Source organism: Lissotriton vulgaris, chromosome 7, assembly GCF_964263255.1.
Source record: "Lissotriton vulgaris chromosome 7, aLisVul1.2, whole genome shotgun sequence".
Taxonomy (NCBI): domain Eukaryota; kingdom Metazoa; phylum Chordata; class Amphibia; order Caudata; family Salamandridae; genus Lissotriton; species Lissotriton vulgaris.
The window spans coordinates 1,723,090,268-1,723,109,603 of NC_141695.1; the positions used below are offsets into that span (position 1 = coordinate 1,723,090,268).

Sequence of the window (19,336 nt, forward strand, 5' to 3'; positions counted from 1 at the left end):
ATTTTCTTGCGTACACAGTTATACACACACCACCACACTTACTTCTACAGAAACTAACACATACTTACGCTCTTAAAGAATCACTTATAGAAACACATACTCATTTATACAGGTACTCTTCCAATCTCTCACTCTCACATATACTCACTTACATACACCATTACTCACATATACTAGTTTAAAACATATATGTAGTTAATCATAAAGACACTACTGAGACAGTCATTCACTCACCAACACACCCATACACACACTCATCCACCCATACAGTCCTGATCACATGCGGTCTTCAACACATACAAACAGTGACTCCCTCATTCATGCATCTATGCACAAAGTTATACCCCCAACGAACCACTCAGACACTCCTACTGATACAAAAAAAACTAATAACCCATATAGACACTCATGTAGCTACTCACCAACCCATGCTGCCACTTATACACAAAGTGAGAAACTGATACATATATTTACACATTAAAAGATTACTCACTAACGCATGTATTCACTAAGATACACTTAGTCAGTTATACAATCAGTTTCACACAAACAAAATCATCCATTTAGACACTTATATACCCACTCATTCTTCCATCGACCTCGACATATACAAATATAAAACATATTTAAATTTCACAAAAACACACATTCACTGGATGATGTCATGAGTGATGTCATGAGTGATGTCATGAGTGATGTCACTGACCATGTCATGAGTGATGTAATATGTGACGTCATCAGCAGTGCATTGCGGGGGCGCGAGTTATAGGTAGCTGAACTAACTATAACGGGGGAATTTTTATGGTTTTGTACGAGTGAAATGTCCAACTAACTATAACGACCTTGAAACCTATGGTTTTTTCAGTGAACATATATATGTATATATTAGGGCAAGGGCGTTTTTAGGTTTAAGGGATGGAAGAGGGTATCGGATGGCAAGGGTATGTTTAGGGTTTAGAGTGGGTGAAGGTTTTTGGGTTGGAAGGGTATTTATAGGGATTAGGGTGGATGGGATTTTGGGTGGCAAGGGTAATTTTAGGGTTTAGGATGGGTAAGAGTATTTGGGTGGCATGACCATTGTTAGGGTTTTTTGGTGGCATGGGTGTTTTTAGGTTTTAGGGTGGGTAAGGTATTTGGTTGGCAAGGGTATTTCTACCGTTTAGGGTAGGCAGAGGTATTTGGGTGGCAATGGTGTTTAAAAGATGGGTGGGGTGTTCGGGTGGCAAGGGTATTTGTAGAGTTTAGGGTGGGTTAGGGTATTTGGGTGGCAAGGGTGTTTTTAGGATTGGTAGGGGTATTTGGGTGGCAAGGGTGATTCTAGGGTTTCGGGAGGTTGAGTTTAGGGATTGGGTCAATAAGGCAATAATATTTTGATATATATATATATATATTTTGATATATATATATATATATATATATATATATATATATATATATATATATATATATATCCGTCACAAAGTTTGCCTGTGAAAGTGAGGACACCAGGCAGATGAGTTCTGTATATTGCTCTTTATTCCTCAGAAGCACACACAGGGAACGGCAATGTAGCTTCACCCCTCCGACGCGTTTCGTGCTCGAGAAGCACTTAATCATGGAATGCTAGGGTTGTGGTGATTGAAACCAGCTTGATTCGCTTGGATATTTGGCGGCCTGCCTGAGCCGCGGGAAGGACCCTGCTACGCGTTGCGCAGTCCTGCTGGGATGTCACATGGCGTTCGAGCATTGGGGCAGATGAGTGCCTTCCGTCAGATTAAGTGGCAGCACTGAGCACGGCCATCCATTTGCAGACCCACTTGGGATTTGAGACACATTTAGTGGGTGTTTGAACTCAGCATCTTACCTCAAGAATAATGCCTGCACTACGATGACCAGCAAGCCTCAGGAGAGGCGCCGCCCAGGGGCGGAGTAACAGTGGTCATCTGGTGGTAGCGAATCAAGCTGGTTTCATTCACCACAACCCCAGCATTCCATGATTAAGTGCTTCTCGAGCACGAAACGCGTCGGAGGGGTGAAGCTACATTGCCGTGGTTGCCGTTCCCTGTGTGTGCTTCTGAGGAATAAAGAGCAATATACAGAACTCATCTGCTTGGTGTCCTCCCTTTCACAGGCAAACCTTGTGATGGATATATATATATATATATATGCATATATATATATATATATATATACACACACATGTATGCGTGCATATACATATATATATATATATTTTTATATATATATATATATATAAATCCAATAGCACGATCTCGAACCTCCAACCAGTGGCGAACAAAGACCAGCGAGTCCCAAAATAAGGCAAAGATGTTTTTTATTGCATAAGTCTCAGAAAGTGCGCAGCGGACTGACGCGTTTCGGGCGGATGCCCTTGATCACAGTGAAATGCAATGGTGAACGCCTTATTCTTAAATGCTGTGAATAACACCATGTGATTAATGAAAATAGACAACATACTTCAAAGTCGAAGTCATTCCCACTATGAACAATAAAAAGGTCCTTTGTAGTGTGAATTCTTGATACAGTAATTCCATGTTTGTCTTTCGTATCTTTGCATAAAACTGAATAAATTCATTGGTATTGTTCTATCTGCATAAATGCAATGATGTGAATACCACCCTCGAATATTTTTGACCCAATAACGACAGTACATGATATTATAAATACATTGTAACAAAGCAGCATGATTGGATGTGCAAAATGTCGCATTTGTAGAACATAAATAGATAAAATGCATAATAAAACGGCATGTGTTAAAAAGTAATATTGTGAATACTTAAACACATTTTGTTATCAAAAATTACTCTAAAAGCCATTTTTTCCAAAGTTGGAATGTGCAAATATCGCAATGTAAACTAATTAATGCATTTGATGACTGTCATATGTTATGGGTTAAATGATTATTGGGGACATCTATAGTGGATGGCAACCCCACAATTTAATAGAAAAAAAAGGGGGGGAGAAAAAATTAATTAAATAAAGGAGGGTGGTAATGCAAAACCAAGATATATATATAAAGGCTTCATACTTATCTGCGAAATACTTACTTTTTGGTTGTAAAGGCAAGTGTGGTAAAATTGTGGGTGGGAATGGTATATGCCTTTTAACAGACGCATTGTAAAGTCACGCGTGGTAAAGGCATGCGTGGTTCTGTCATACAACCACATACAAGAAATCTAAATGGAAGGTATGTCCATAGTGTACTCTTGACAATCTGGCGTGGTTCTGACCCTTCTGGACCTATGCTGAGCACCCTGATCTGGAGCCTGATTGAAAGATTGACAGGTGGGGACATTACGTCTGCCACCCCGACTGGCTTCCGTCTGCTATGTTTAACGATCTCCACCAACCCAGCGGTGATATCTGTGCTCCCAGAGGAACTGCTGCCAGGATACTTCTTCTAACGCCAATGTAAGCTTGGTCGATGTCTTTCAGGAGGCCATGCACCAAACTGTTATTTTTTTCTTTCAAAACCAACTGCCAAAGCTGGAGTTTGTTATTGAAACACAAAAAACGAATGACCCTCACACCCTCTTGAGTTCCTTCTGTCGCCCATCAGGATGTCTGATGGTGGATCCTGCGGGAGCACAGCCGACGGCGTAAAGTTGCTCTCCGACTATTAATAAATAAGGCATGTGACCTAAGGGTTTCACGGACAGGTACTTACCCCGCACATTTGTGGCAAAGTACCCTGACCGCTAAGCTCCAAATCAGACCCTTAGCCCTTTAATGTAAAATCATGTGAACAGACATCCTGCGTAAATAAAAACCGATCTGAGAATCAGTGTGTGTTTTTTCACCTCCATTTATCAATATGGGAGGCACAGTGCTTAAATGGTTTGCTTCCTTCCTCTCTGATAGATCCCAAATGATCAAAATAGCGAACAGTCTTTCATCTCCTTTGGCGGTAGGTCAAGGTGTCCCTTAAGGCTCTAAACTTGCACCCACTTTGTTCAACCTCTATATGGAACCATTTGGAAATCTCCTAAGTAAATCTGGGATCCTCTATCAACTTTATGCGGACGACACTCCTACCTTAAGGTGTCCTCCACACACTATCTCTCCATCTTAAACTCTACTCTCTACTCCATTCAAAACTGGATGTTAACTCATTCTGAATCCCTCAAACTGAATTCCGCCTCCTATCCTCCTCACTCTCTCCTCCTTCCGGTTCAATCATGGATGTATCAGATGAATCTACTTAACAATAAACCCATCATTGTCGACCGCGCAAACTCCCTTGGTGTCATACTCGACAAAAGACTCAATCTACTCTCCCACATCAATTCCATTGCAAAGTCTGCTCAATACTAACTTCGCCTTCTTTGGGTGATTCGACGCTTCTTCCCGGAGCAAGACCTAAAAACCCTGGTCCAATCGCTGGTTCTCTCTAGATTGGACTACTGCAGTTCTCTTCTTACTGGCCTCCCCAAATCCCACCTGTCCCCCCATAAATCTGTTCTGCAGTCAGCAGCTTGTTTCATATATGGGGCCAAAAGAAGCGACCACATCACACCCATTTTATCTTCCCTCCGTTGGCTTCCAATCGAGGCAAGATCTATCTACAAGATTGCCTCTATCACCCACAAAGCCTTGCACTCCTCCTCTCCTTGCTACTTGGCGAATAAACTGAAACTCTCTAGAGCTCTAGACCATTACGTAATGCGGAAAATGTATTGCTTGAACCTCCCACTTTCAAAAAGGAAAGATCGATGGCCCAATCCTTTTCAGGCAATGCGGTGAGATTCTGGAACTCACTTCCGGACCACCACCACCTCTTTCCAGTCCTTCAAAACTGACCTCAAATTTCTCCTCCTTCAAAGACACTTCCAAACCTAATTCACACCCTCTCTATTCCCTCAAGGAAGTTCTTTCACTATAGGAAATGTTGTACTCCATGCCTATAGAAGTGCCTTCCTAGTGTGTTCTTGTGTTTTGAGTGACTGCCACTTATTGCAGTATTATACCTCTACTTGTATCTTGTATGCTTATGTAACATGCGCACTTGTCACTTTTTCCTCTTGTAACTTATCGTTTGCTACCTCTTCTTGTATCTTGTTTACTTTTGTTACATGCACAATTGTCACTTTTTCCTCATGTAACGTAACGTTTCCTTTTGTAATATACCACTTGTAATTTTCTCCTCATGTAACGTTAATAATAATGCCCAGCTAGAAGTGCCTGGCTATTTTCCTCAAAGTACAAGAGGCTGGGCGCCTGCTGCGTTCTAGTAAAGGGAGTGGATGAGATGATTTAGAAAGAGCAAACGGAACCCTTGGTCCAGATGACTCGACTCACCTTATAAGGTTTGAGCTAAGATGAAAGCACATTTTTCCAAGAAGACTGGCCAGGGACTACCCTGTAAGGAGAACCTTCCTTGCGGCTTGCCTGTCATGGATTTCTTGCCTTGCATGATCCCGGGGATGAGAACCCTGGGATAGAGCGGTTCAGGCGCTGGACTAACTACCCTTGAAGAACATTATAGCCCACCTCTCATTGACATTACCATGATAGCTACTGGAAGTTGGGCTACTGGGGGTGCTGCAGCAACCCCTAAATAAGCATTTGGGAGTTCTAAGAGTGAATGATCATTATGGAAGATATTCATTTTTCTTTTTATCTTAACCCATTCGTGGTGTGTTCAAAGACAGAGATCAAATGTCAGGCTATGTCTTCTGACAGATTGCTGCTTATTCTTTAAACAAGGAGATTGGTGTTCACTTTTCTTTCCAACTTCAAACTTAGAGCGTTTTGTCAGATGAACTATTTGAAAATCTTGCTGGGTACAAGAAAGTGTGAAAAGACAGAGTGTAGGATGGAAATACCTGCAAACAAACTGTACAAATATTTATAAATATATCAGCAATTCGAAAACCACAAAAGAAATTCTCACATTTTTGTAGTTCTGAAGTGTGATGAAATCACAGATTTTAATACAATCAAAACAAATCAAGACGCTTAGTGATATACAAATTAAAAATATTTGTTGAAACCCAATTTTCTCACATTATCGTGTGCGCACTATGGTATTATCAGTAAACCTGCACATTTGTACGAATTATGACAGCATTTAAATATAAAAATGTGCTGTCAGTAAAAGTATAGATTTGCAAAAATATTCTTCAAAAAGCATCACTGGCTACCACGCCCATACTACCCTCCTGCTGGATGGGTGTGGCTCCTTTGCTGTGCCTTAACAGGCAATGTCCACAGGACCTTGCATTTCTACTCCTCAACAACTACTGCAACACGTGAATCTTTCAGTCTCCTGTTCTGTCCTCAATGTGTTCTTGTGTTACACTTTTGTGACTTTGTAACCACTTGATGTTGTATTGTTCAACTATGACTCTTATGAGTCTCCTCATGTACCTAGCTAGCCCTATACTGAATGTCTACTATACTTGTTATCTATGTTGTGAACGTTTGCTGTTGTAAAGCTTTCTGACTCAGATGCACTGTATCGATTTGTTATTTTTGATGTGAACATTTACTGTTGTAAATCGCTCTGATACCTTTGGGTCTAGCTAGCGCTATTTAAAATTCTCAAAAAAATACATTAATCAAGGTGTGAAGCTTGAATTTGGCTATGACTTCAGTGATGTAACATTGATGGCAGCATACCCACTCTGAAAATTGTTCCTGCATCGCTGATTTCTGTTAGCTCTAAACCAAGCTATCTCTTCACTTTCGCCTGCCCAACCGTGCTAGGCCCAAACACTGTTAATTCAGCCAGATACCAACATCATACAAGCCATGGTGGCAAATGCAGGCAACGGGCTCCATACTTAGTAAGGCAAAAGACCTTTCAGTGCTATTTCTGCATCGCCAAGGCTGAAACAGTTCTTAAAGGCCCTCTTCCTGAGTTATAGGCTTTATCCACAGAGGAGGGCCTATGACGAGGGAGAAGGTCTTTACCCTCAATGTGGCCCAAGGCAGAAGGGCTACAATGCTATTAGAAAACTCCACCCACTAAGAATAGAACGCAGGATGCAAACGCCAGGCTGAGTAAATACTGTATTTTCCGGCGTATAAGACGACTTTTTAACCCTTTAAAATGTTCTCGAAAGTTGGGGGTCGTCTTATACGCCGGGTGCCAAATTTTACGGTATTTATTCATGCGTTTTTATATAGCGCGGATTTTACCCGAAAGTGTCAGACCGCTTCACAATAGGAAATGGTGCATTACAGGAGGAAAAAGTGACATGTGTGCAGTTTAAAAAAGCGTACAAAGTACAAGTACAGGTATAATATTGCAATAAATGGAGGGCACTCAAAAACAAGAACTAACGTTACGTAGGAAATGGTGGCACTGTGCAAGTATCAAAAGCAAACAAAAAGTAAGAGGTAGCAAACAGAACAAATGGCGCCTTGAATCCTACCTAGACTGCAGCTGCGCACGCGCCTCCAACCGCTTGCGGTGCATACTTTCCCAATTAAGTGCTGGCTCTTGCTACTTCCTGAGGTGGTTTGCTTTTGCGACTCCCGGCAAGCAAAAAAAAACATAACTCCGCTTTTAAACCTTGCCAGATCTAAGATCTGTTGTTCAAAGAAGGAAAGAATCAGGATCCCAATCCTTGAATTACTCACTAGATCCAGTGTATCAAAACATTTTGACCTTGGTGTCTTGTTCTGGCTAAGCACAACACTACTATTGTGCACCAAGACCTTTATGCCTGCAAGACAATGGCCACTATGTCATACAGATTGGGGAACAAATGAAAAAGTGACCATACTCCGGTTGATTAGGCATATTATGGCGCTGTGACCCAACACTGAGCCGCAAAACGTTACCGGTACCGTACGGTACATTACATCAGGCAAAAGTGACAATCGAACAAATGGCGCCGTAGAGGTATATTATTGCAATAAATGGAGGGCACTCAAACACAAGAACAAACATTACGTAGGCAATGGTGGCACTGTGCAAGTATCGAAAGCAAATAAAAAGTAAGAGGTAGCAAACAAAACAAATGGTGCCGTGAATCCTACCTAGACTGCAGCTGCACACGCGCCTCCAAACGCTTGCGATGCATACTTCCCCAATTAAGGCAGACGAGGCAGCAGGACGTCCAAAAGCATAACTACCAGCGCTAAAGCCCCTAAGATGGCGACCCCCACTGTGTTGCGCGTCTGACACGCGCTCCTCCACATGTGCTCACCTGGAAGTGGGGGTAGTCTTATACGGCGAGTATAGCACGAAACCTACATTTTATCAAGAAAAGTAGGGGGTCGTCTTATACGCCCAGTCGTCTTATACGCCATAAAATACTGTACCTATTTAAATTGAGGGCGGCACCTCTTGCTGTACTCTCATAAGTAATTTTTTATTGTACTGTTTGTTGTCACACTTTTTCACACTCACCCCAGTGCCACTTGTGAAGCACTGAACCTGGCACTTTAGGTAGAATGACATCCTTTTTGCCTGCATTCATTGCAGCATGCCACTCTCTGGAAGTGTCACCCAGCTGTTTCTATAGTCGTCTATTCCTCTTATTCTTCTTTCATTTGTTCTTTTTATAAAAAAGTTTTCATTCTTTTCTTTCATTCCTTCTTTCTCCACTTTTGCCTTGTTTTTCTATTTCTCTCTTTCCCACTTTCTTTTTTTCTTTATTTCACACTTATCTTTATTTATGCCACTTCTGATCGCTTACTTCCTCACTATTGTCTCTCTCTCTCTCTCTCTCTCTCTCTCTCTCTCTCTCACACACACACACACACACTCTCACTCTCTCTCACTTAATTTCTAGCTCGACAACTCAACCTGGCACCTTAGGTAGAATGACATTCTTTCTGCCCACATTCATGGCAGCAGGCCACTCTCTGGAAGTGTCACCCAGCTATTTTTGTAGTTGTACCTTCCTCTTTTTTCTACTTTCATTTGTCCTTTTTAAAACGTCTTAATGATTTTCTTTCATTCCTTCTTTCTCCACTTTTGGCTTGTTTTTCTATTTATCTCTTTCCCACTTTCTTTTTTTCTTTATTTCACACTTCTCTTTTTTATGCCTATTCTGATCGCTTACTTCCTCACTCTTGTCTGCCCCTCTCTCTTTCTCTCTCACACTCTCTCACACACTCTCACTTAATTGTTAGCCCTCCAACTTTCCCCTAATGAATACCTCTTTTCTTTTTCTCAGATCAAGTGTTTACCTTACTGGCCAAGACTGAACAGTACTAAAGAGTTTGGACCATATCTTGTAGAGAACGTGAAAGAACACACAACCATCGACTGCAAGACCCGACTTCTTCGGCTGTCACTGCTATATGACGTAAGTGTTCTTCCTGCCTCACTAAAGAAAGTACACCCTGTCTCTTGCTGAGATATTGTATCCATCGCTGAAAGAACCATCTACAATCCTGTGTCCAGGTCTGGAGATATCATCTGGAGTACAGTGTCCACTTCTGGAGACCTCATCTTGGTTTTTACAGTTCCAAAGGACATTTCAGTACATAAGCCACATCCGCAATATTGTTTTCAGTTTGGGGCTTCGTCTGGAGGTTTGTAGGCAGCACCCAAGTTGATATCTGGAGTACTGTGCCCACTTCTGGATGTCATATTTAGTGCAAGGTGATGGGGAAAAGTAGCTGGGACATCCTCTAGTGGACATGAAGGAGATCCTTTACCTTTTTATGTCCGCTTTGCTGCTCACTTCTTTGGATCCATCCTCAGATGAGCCTGCATCCTGGATGAAGCCTGTAGGCCAGTTTCGTCACGCCCTAGGTTATATTGAGATGTTATCCCACGCCATTTGATCTGAAGTGATTGGCAGTAGTTTTCCTGAAATTGATGATCCAGTTGCTCAGTGGATTCCGCGAGTCCATGGTTTCCAAGAGGGCTTCCAGATCGGGAGAGCAAGAAGCGTTAATTCAGCAAAGATTCTGTTGAATGTCTTCGCTCTGTGGGCAGATTCAAGTGTGTAAACCCCAAGTAGGGGTTAGTGAGTGCAGACAGAGAACCAGTGTTATTTTTTCTAAGTATGGCAGAATATAATTAACAAATTTTGATTTTGATTTTCAGATGGGACTGTTATTATGAGATGGTTGAATGATAAAGTAGTAATGTTTGGGAGGTCAGAGGAATGCTGAGAAAGTTATAAAGAGTTTTGTAGTTTGAAGATAAATCAAACTCAGAAAACAGCTTTAGCAATGTTTAATCAGTCACTTAGGGCACAACAATTGATGCGAGTACATATGGTATAAAAGTTGTACCATACCATCTGAGGGAGAATAGGAGATTACCGTCGAGTTTGCGGCTAAAGTCCTTTGGCGGCAGAGTTTTTCTACAGTGCAGTTGAAAATAAACCAGCTTTTTGTAAGTTGGGCTGTAGAAACATTCTGGACCTTTGGGTGGGATTCACATTTAAAAACAAACCCAAACCTAATTGTGCAGAAAGAAGTGTCCACCTGTAAAGGATTTCACAAGAGTTCTGTAAGAATTTGTTGGGTAATATATACTAAAGCTTAATAGTGCTTTGGGCTGTTTTACTGGTTACACCGGATTTGGGAAAGCCAATAGGCCTGTGATTCATTTGCCAATTCATGCAGCATGCACGCATTTGAGCGAGACGCAACAGAGGAAACCAGCAGGAATGGACAAAAGGAGCTTTAGTTCTAAAGTAGTTCCTCATGCAGTTCAATGCAGGCACTGTGGAGGAAGCTGCAGGATACACTCAAATCATTAGGTGAAAGATTAATACTCCATAGGGCCGATCTCACATGACTGTGGTCTGGGGTAAAACCCGACAGAAGCAAAGACAGGCCACTCTGGTCTCGCTTCGATGTCAGCACACAGTCGGTCAGTCAAGAATGCTTTATTCGGTTGCTTCATAAAACAATCATAAAAGCACAAAGAAAAGAAAATACATCATTACATGATTTACATTTTAAAAAGAGAAATGTACTTATCGTATCAAGTTAGAAAACGCAACAATTAATAATCTGATGATAAAAAATATCTATACATAGTATAAGCACATAAAGAATATCATCTTGATAATTTTATATAGACAAAGTGCCTAGTACATTATTAAGTTAAAACATTATTAAATTCACCTATATTAAATCCAGATTAAAGCTCTAAATAATCATAGAATTCCTGTCTCAAGACTTTCTTTAAGTAAGTCACTATTTTAAATGTGCTGTGTACATCTTCAAGCTGTTGTAATACAAATAGGGCGGGTCTGCATTGTCGAAGCCCAATCATTTTTAAAACCGGTACCAGGTAGAATCTCCTTAAAAAGGTATAAAATGTACAAAACAGTATGACATGGATGGTAGATTGGTTAGAGCTATTGTCACAGGGGCATAATTGGAGGTTTGAGGACCAGTCGTTCATTTTAGGCAAGGTGACTAGTCTGTGAAATACCTCCAACCTAAATCTTGTCAATAAAAATCTATCATAAACTCCGGGTACAAAAGTTAAATAGGGTTGGATGTTAAAAGTAGTTAAAATCAATTGATTGTGGAGTACAGTAGGTTTCAATATCTCTGATGACATTCGAATAGAATCCAACAAGAGTAGACCCTCCTTTCTCAATTCCTTCCTTGATATTTACTGAATAGACAGAGAGTTAGTGAAATATTCAAGGTGCCCAAGGTCTTTTAAGAAATTTGTGACAAATTTTATCCATGAATTTTCAAAACCCCTTCCAATTTTAAAGCATCTGAGAAGATTTCCCTGTTTAATTTTGCCTCTTCTTGGTCCATAATCTGTGCCAGAGAAGTACAGTTTCAAGCTTTATTAAATCAGAAATGAAGGGTAGTCCCAACTCTGCATGACATATGCAGGATGAGGTATTATTCGGGAGTGATAAAATATATCTCAAAAAAGAGTGTTCTATGCGTTGGATTGGGAGCATGTCAGGAAACCCCCAAATTCCTGTTCTGAGTATTGTGAATAAAACACACCTTGCCTTATAGATCTTAATAAGCTCTTCTGGTGGACTTTTTCCCAGCTTTGCAATCCTCATTTTAGGATCACCCCCCTCTGCATGCGACGACTCATGGTGGCCACCAGCCCTTGGCAGCGCGCCCAAACCAACGGACCACGCTCGCAACCTGGGATTCATTCTAGACTCCTCCCTCTCAATGACCAGACAAGTCAACACCATCTCGTCATCATGCTTCAACATCTTACGCATGCGCCAAAAGATCTTCCGATGGATCCCCACCGAAACAAGAAAGACGGTCACCCAAGCACTTGTCACAAGCCGACTGGACTACGGAAACACCCTATACGCCGGAACCACAGCCAAACTGCAGAAAAAACTCCAACGCATTCAGAACGCCTCCGCCCGACTCATCCTAGACATACCCCGCCACAATCACATCTCCGGTCACCTGAGAGACCTTCACTGGCTCCCCGTCAACAAGAGAATCAAGTTCAGTCTCCTCACCCACGCACACAAGGCCCTCTACGACCTAGGACCCAGTTACCTCAACACGCGCCTGACCTTTTACACCCCCACCCGTCAACTACGATCGTCCAATCAAGCCCTCGTCACGATTCCATGAATCCGAAGAGTCACCATGGGAGGAAGATCATTCTCCTACTTAGTGGCCAAAACTTGGAATTCTCTCCCCACCCACCTCCGCCTTACACAGAACCACCTCTCCTTCAGAAAACAACTCAAAATCTGGCTGTTTGATAAATAGCGAAACCCTCTCCCCCAAGCACCTTGAGACCCTCTGAGTGAGTAGTGCGCTATACAAATTTTGACTTGACTTGACTTGAAGGTGATCAGGGCAGACGCTGTCCTTAGGAGTACCAACTTTTTAGCTGTAACTGCCTGTACCCAAGTGTCATTATGGGCAAAAAGGATTCCCAAATAAGAGAACCTCTTAGTTGTCCCTATCTTCTGTCCTGCAACAAACATATCTTTAAATCTCTTAATTCCACGGCCACAGCGCATGATAAAGGTTTTGGATGAGTTTACTCTCAGGCCAAGATATTCCATACACAGAGAGAAACTGTCTAGGACCCTCTGCAAGCCAACCTGAGTGCGGGACATCAGCACAGCGTCATCTGCATATAGAAGTGCTGGTATTGGACATCCTGCCACGTATGGGAAATCTTTGTTGTCTTCAAGGAGGGCATCCCCCAGGCCATTAATATAAAGGTTAAAAAGAAACGGAGCCAGGACACATCCTTGCCTGACTCCGCTCTTAATCGAAAAAGTAGCAGAGCATTCCCCCTTCAAGCCACAGCGCACGCGTGCTTTGGCGTCATTGTAAGAACGCTTAAGAAAATTAATAATCTGAATCTCAACCCCCATGTCTTCTAAAATAGACCAGAGTTTACTGTGAATTGCGCAATCAAATGCAGCAGTGAGATCCACAAATGCTAAGAATAGATTCCCCTGTTTGGCCCTAGTGTATTTCCCTACCAGGATTGACAGATTTATCCCCTGCTATATCGTTCCAAGACCAGCACGAAAACCGTACTGCAGGTCGGACAGAACAGAGTTCTCCTCTGCCCAATCCTGCAAGCGTTCCAAAATTATTCTTCCTAATACTTTAGTTACACTATCAAGTAGAGAAATAGGCCTATAACATCCAGGGTCCTGTCTATCCCCTTTTTGAAAAAATAGGCACACAGCTAGTTGGGCCTAGGGTTTCACAAGAAAATCAAATCAAAACTACCACCAGCCTGCAACGTAAACTGTATTCTCTGTACCTAAAAAGTTCCCAGGCATTACAGATGTTGGTTAAGAAGCAAACTTACCTGGCAAGCTTATTTTTTTCCCCAACCAAGCTCTTAAGTCTCACATCCACACATTAATGTGTGGCCCAAAGGGTTTGCTACTTTGTAAGCAGTTTTCTGTTGTAAAATCTGGACCTGTTGTACGTAACATCCCCTCTTTCAGATAAGTTGGTCTTTGCCACATATGGTATTTAAGCCAGGCACTGCAATGGAGATCAAGATAGATATCAATTTATTTTAGGGCATTTTTAGATCTGCCTTGACCGAGAAGCCGTTGATGACCTCATGAGGCCAACAGAACAAGCGCTTTAATAAGCACTACGCTAGAGGGCTTCGGCTCCTCCTACATGTTGATTCTGTTAGCATTTGATTGGGTAGAGGTTGTGTGCTTCTGCAGAAAAACATTCTTTGTGCTTTGTTGGAAAGCTTGTACTCAGTACTGTAGACATGAATTGGTTATGGTGACAAGCGAATGATGCTGTGCAAGAGATACCATGGTCTGACCTGCTATTATGAAAAGTTATGAGAAAGGTAGTAGATCCATGTTATTTATCGTGAAGACGTGTTGAAGTCAACAGGCCTGAATGGTTGAATTGCTATTACACTGTGGAAAAGCCTGTATATGGTATTTTGTTGCACGCAATCTCGCAAACTGACATAGTAGGCAAGGCTTTTGGGGTTGCTTACCCTCGCTGACAAACCTTGGGGGGTTGAAGATTTGCACTGAGGATCCTTGTTCGGCCCACTCAGGAAGAAGTATGTCTTGTGTTGCCAACAGTAATCTTGTACATGGTTGTAATTTTCAAACTGTATACCAGTGGTTGACTTATGGGGAAGCTTACGGTCAATACAACAGAATTGATTTGGGTATTTTTGACATGCCAGTGACAAAGACTTTAGGCCTGAGTGGTTTGTAAGGAAAAGTTAAATCAGACGCCATATTTCTGATCTGCTTATTATGAAAGTTTAACTCAAAGGCCCAACTTATTTTTTGTGTGAAAACCATGTGTTTTTGGCAATAGATCTTTAAGTGTAGATTAATATTACCTATGTTAATGCCGGTGGGCAATGTTTTTTGGTTACATGGAATCTCACAGACTTAGTAGTCAAGGCTTTTTGTGCTAAGAGCCCAAGGAGTAGGAGATTTGCACTGTGATATTTCTTATTGGGTCCTCTTAGGAGAGGTTGTGTATACTTTTGCCAAATGTAATTTTATGCTAATTTTTATTTTAGGATGGCGTGCCTCATAGCTGCCTTGTGTGTAAGGTTGTGCTCAATACAGTAGGCCTAAGTTTGTTATGGTGACCAGCCATTCATAAATTATACAGGCCTGATTTGCTTATTGTGAAATCAGTCAGTTGGCCTGGCTTATTTATTGTGAAAATCAAGTCAATAGTCCTTTTAAGGTGGATTGTTATTAACTGTGGTAAAGCCGGTGCACGTGTATTTTATTACAAGTAATCTCAAAGATTACCATAAGGGTTTTCTTCTTGGTAACCCCCGCTGACTAACGCTCACCTCAGCAGACCTGCACAGTGAGATTCCTTCCGAGGCCTGCTAAGAAGGGGTTGCATAATGTTTTGCCAACTTTAATTTTGTACATATTTGTGATTATATGCACACTCCTAGGAGCATCTGCGTGCTCTATAAATCTTGTTCATCATCATGTTCCTCATATGTCTCATAGTTGCCTTGTGGCAAAGATTATGCTTGTTCATGATGGCAAGTGAATGACAAAGGCTAGACTCCAGTTGGGCTGTCCTTTGTATAGTGGCAGATGCTAAAGACAGTACAGGTTTATCAAAAATGAAAAGGGACACTTGTTACACCTTACAACCTTGGGTTCAAGGAAGAAGAGTACCCTCATTTTTCCTTTTCATCAGTTTTTTTTGCAATCTTAAATTGGTACACTAACTAATCATAATACATAATACCATTCAAAGGTTGCCACTGTCTGCTAATTTTGTTATACTTATTCGTAATTGCAAGCACCTTTCTACTACATTTATGCTGTATAATTCTTTACTATTTTTATTATTTTGCATATCTTTAATATGCTTGTTGAGATTGTTTGTATGCGTTTTTGTTGGTGGGAGGGTGAATAAATGCTATACTCACGGCATGATTTAGATCTCAGCAGTCGGGTTCCTCCATCACAACGGAGACGGATATCCTGTCCCCCGAAATATAAATCCCATAGGATAAAATCAGATTTATATTTCAGCTGATAAGAAATCCTTCATTGTTGTGAGGGAGTCACCTGTCTGTTAGAGAGGCACTCGCCAGTTCTCAAGGTTGTTCTACCATGGCGATGATAATTCCCCAGATCCTCTGGGAACTAACAGCCTGACAGTTATTGACAGACACACACCATCAAGCTTCATGCTCAATGGCTAACACAGATAGCCAGATAACTCATAACAAATGCGTTCCTTGTAAGTTCTTTGACTATTTTTCATCATTGTACTGTAGCATAGCCATTTTTCTCCAGTGTTTTGCACTTTGAGCATCTGAAGTTCTTACAGGGATAATAAGGCCTGCATATTGCGACCTAACATATGTAAAGACTCAATGTTAAGTAGAGCTTGGGAAATGAGGAGAGGCAAGTCAGTATGCAAGCATACCCGAGTCGCTCAGCATAACAGACTGCCCTGGGCCACACAAACCCAACCATAAAACCAATATGCAGACCTAATTATGCCTGTAAGAATTCCAGAGTAGGGGGGGGGAGACCGGCTGCTGCTAGGAACTGGAGTCAGGTAAGTGCCTGGAGAAGGGGAGAGGAGACCGGCTGCTGCAAGGAACTGGAGTCAGGTAAGTGCCTGGAAAAGGGCAGAGGAGACTGGCTGCTGCAAGGAACTGGAGTCAGGTAAGTGCCTTGAGAAGGGGAGAGGAGACCGGCTGCTGTAAGCAACTGGAGTCAGGTAAGTGCCTGGAGAGGGGGAGAGGAGACCGGCTGCTGCAAGGAACTGGAGTCAGGTAAGTGCCCGGAGAAGGGGAGAGGAGACCGGCTGCTGCAAGCAACTGGAGTCAGGTAAGTGCCTGGAGAAGGGGAGAGGAGACCAGCTGCTGCAAGGAACTGGAGTCAGGTAAGTGCCTGGAGAAGGGGAGAGGAGACCGGCTGCTGCAAGCAACTGGAGTCAGGTAAGTGCCTGGAGAAGGGGAGAGGAGACCGGCTGCTGCAAGGAACTGGAGTCAGGTAAGTGCCTGGAGAAGGGGAGAGGAGACCGGCTGCTGCAAGCAACTGGAGTCAGGTAAGTGCCTGGAGAAGGGGAGAGGAGACCGGCTGCTGCAAGCAACTGGAGTCAGGTAAGTGCCTGGAGAAGGGGAGAGGAGACCGGCTGCTGCAAGGAACTGGAGTCAGGTAAGTGCCTGGAGAAGGGGAGAGGAGACCGGCTGCTGCAAGCAGCTGGAGTCAGGTAAGTGCCTGGAGAAGGGAAGAGGAGACCGGCTGCTGCAAGCAACTGGAGTCAGGTAAGTGCCTGGAGAAGGGGAGAGGAGACCGGCTGCTGCAAGGAACTGGAGTCAGGTAAGTGCCTGGAGAAGGGGAGAGGAGACCGGCTGCTGCAAGGAACTGGAGTCAGGTAAGTGCCTGGAGAAGGGGAGAGGAGACCGGCTGCTGCAAGGAACTGGAGTCAGGTAAGTGCCTGGAGAAGGGGAGAGGAGACCAGCTGCTGCAAGGAACTGGAGTCAGGTAAGTGCCTGGAGAAGGGGAGAGGAGACCGGCTGCTGCAAGCAACTGGAGTCAGGTAAGTGCCTGGAGAAGGGGAGAGGAGACCGGCTGCTGCAAGCAACTGGAGTCAGGTAAGTGCCTGGAGAAGGGGAGAGGAGACCGGCTGCTGCAAGCAGCTGGAGTCAGGTAAGTGCTTGGAGAAGGGGAGAGGAGACCGGCTGCGGCAAGGAACAGGAGTCAGGTAAGTGCCTGGAGAAGGGGAGAGGAGACCGGCTGCTGCAAGCAACTGGAGTCAGGTAAGTGCCTGGAGAAAGGGAGAGGAGACCGGCTGCTGCAAGCAACTGGAGTCAGGTAAGTGCCTGGAGAAGGGGAGAGGAGACCGGCTGCTGCAAGCAACTGGAGTCAGATAAGTGCCTGGAGAAGGGGAGAGGAGACCGGCTGCTGCAAGCAACTGGAGTCAGGTAAGTGCCTGGAGAAGGGGAGAGGAGACCGGCTGCTGCAAGGAACTGGAGTCAGGTAAGTGCCTGGAGAAGGGGAGAGGAGACCGGCTGCTGCAAGGAACTGGAGTCAGGTAAGTGCCTGGAGAAGGGGAGAGGAGACCGGCTGCTGCAAGGAACTGGAGTCAGGTAAGTGCCTGGAGAAGGGGAGAGGAGACCAGCTGCTGCAAGGAACTGGAGTCAGGTAAGTGCCTGGAGAAGGGGAGAGGAGACCGGCTGCTGCAAGCAACTGGAGTCAGGTAAGTGCCTGGAGAAGGGGAGAGGAGACCGGCTGCTGCAAGCAACTGGAGTCAGGTAAGTGCCTGGAGAAGGGGAGAGGAGACCGGCTGCTGCAAGCAGCTGGAGTCAGGTAAGTGCTTGGAGAAGGGGAGAGGAGACCGGCTGCGGCAAGGAACAGGAGTCAGGTAAGTGCCTGGAGAAGGGGAGAGGAGACCGGCTGCTGCAAGCAACTGGAGTCAGGTAAGTGCCTGGAGAAAGGGAGAGGAGACCGGCTGCTGCAAGCAACTGGAGTCAGGTAAGTGCCTGGAGAAGGGGAGAGGAGACCGGCTGCTGCAAGCAACTGGAGTCAGATAAGTGCCTGGAGAAGGGGAGAGGAGACCGGCTGCTGCAAGCAGCTGGAGTCAGGTAAGTGCCTGGAGAAGGGGAGAGGAGACCGGCTGCTGCAAGGAACTGGAGTCAGGTAAGTGCCTGGAGAAAGGGAGAGGAGACCGGCTGCTGCAAGGAACTGGAGTCAGGTAAGTGCCTGGAGAAGGGGAGAGGAGACCGGCTGCTGCAAGCAACTGGAGTCAGGTAAGTGCCTGGAGAAGGGGAGAGGAGACCGGCTGCTGCAAGCAGCTGGAGTCAGGTAAGTGCCTGGAGAAGGGGAGAGGAGACCGGCTGCTGCAAGCAACTGGAGTCAGGTAAGTGCCTGGAGAAAGGGAGAGGAGACTGGCTGCTGCAAGGAACTGGAGTCAGGTAAGTGCTGGGGAAACGAGGCCAAGCGGCGAGTACAGGCAGGAACGGTTTAAATACCCTCCCTGTACCGCAGGTATTGACATACACGTTTGGCATTTGAATACACGTTGTGCCGGTTGACATGTGTTAGTGCCAGTTTACACGTGTGGAGACGTCCCGCAGCTGATGACATTAGCATACTTGCTTAGTGACACGTTTTACCAGTATCCACGTGTCGGAGATTGTCAATGAGTACTTGCATGAATATTTCTCATGTTCCCAAATAACAGAGTGTGCAGCCACACAATCAAAGTAATGTGCACATTTCATTGTACATTTATAATGGTTGTCATGGGCATCCTCACAATTGAGTGTAGAATTCTGGAGTAAACACACTTTTCTGATGTTTCTTAACGAGTGCTTAAGGCGGGCATGTGTGAGAGGAATTACACCCACAACACCGTCTGCCAAGATCTAAATCAGACCCTGAGTCAGCAAGTGGATGAATGGTTGCATGAGTGCAAAGATGAGTGG

The 19,336-nt window shown here is 43.9% G+C and overlaps 1 protein-coding gene across 1 annotated transcript in view; it reads left to right on the forward strand.

Moving 5' to 3' along the window:
- Window positions 1-19,336, forward strand: part of LOC147706435 (tyrosine-protein phosphatase non-receptor type 6-like) — a 315,590-nt gene that overhangs the window by 267,615 nt on the left and 28,639 nt on the right. Inside the window, exon 12 of the mRNA XM_086932941.1 lies at window positions 9,135-9,266. Within this exon, the coding sequence (XP_086789067.1) occupies window positions 9,135-9,266 (132 nt within the window). The remainder of the gene's footprint in view (window positions 1-9,134; window positions 9,267-19,336) is intronic.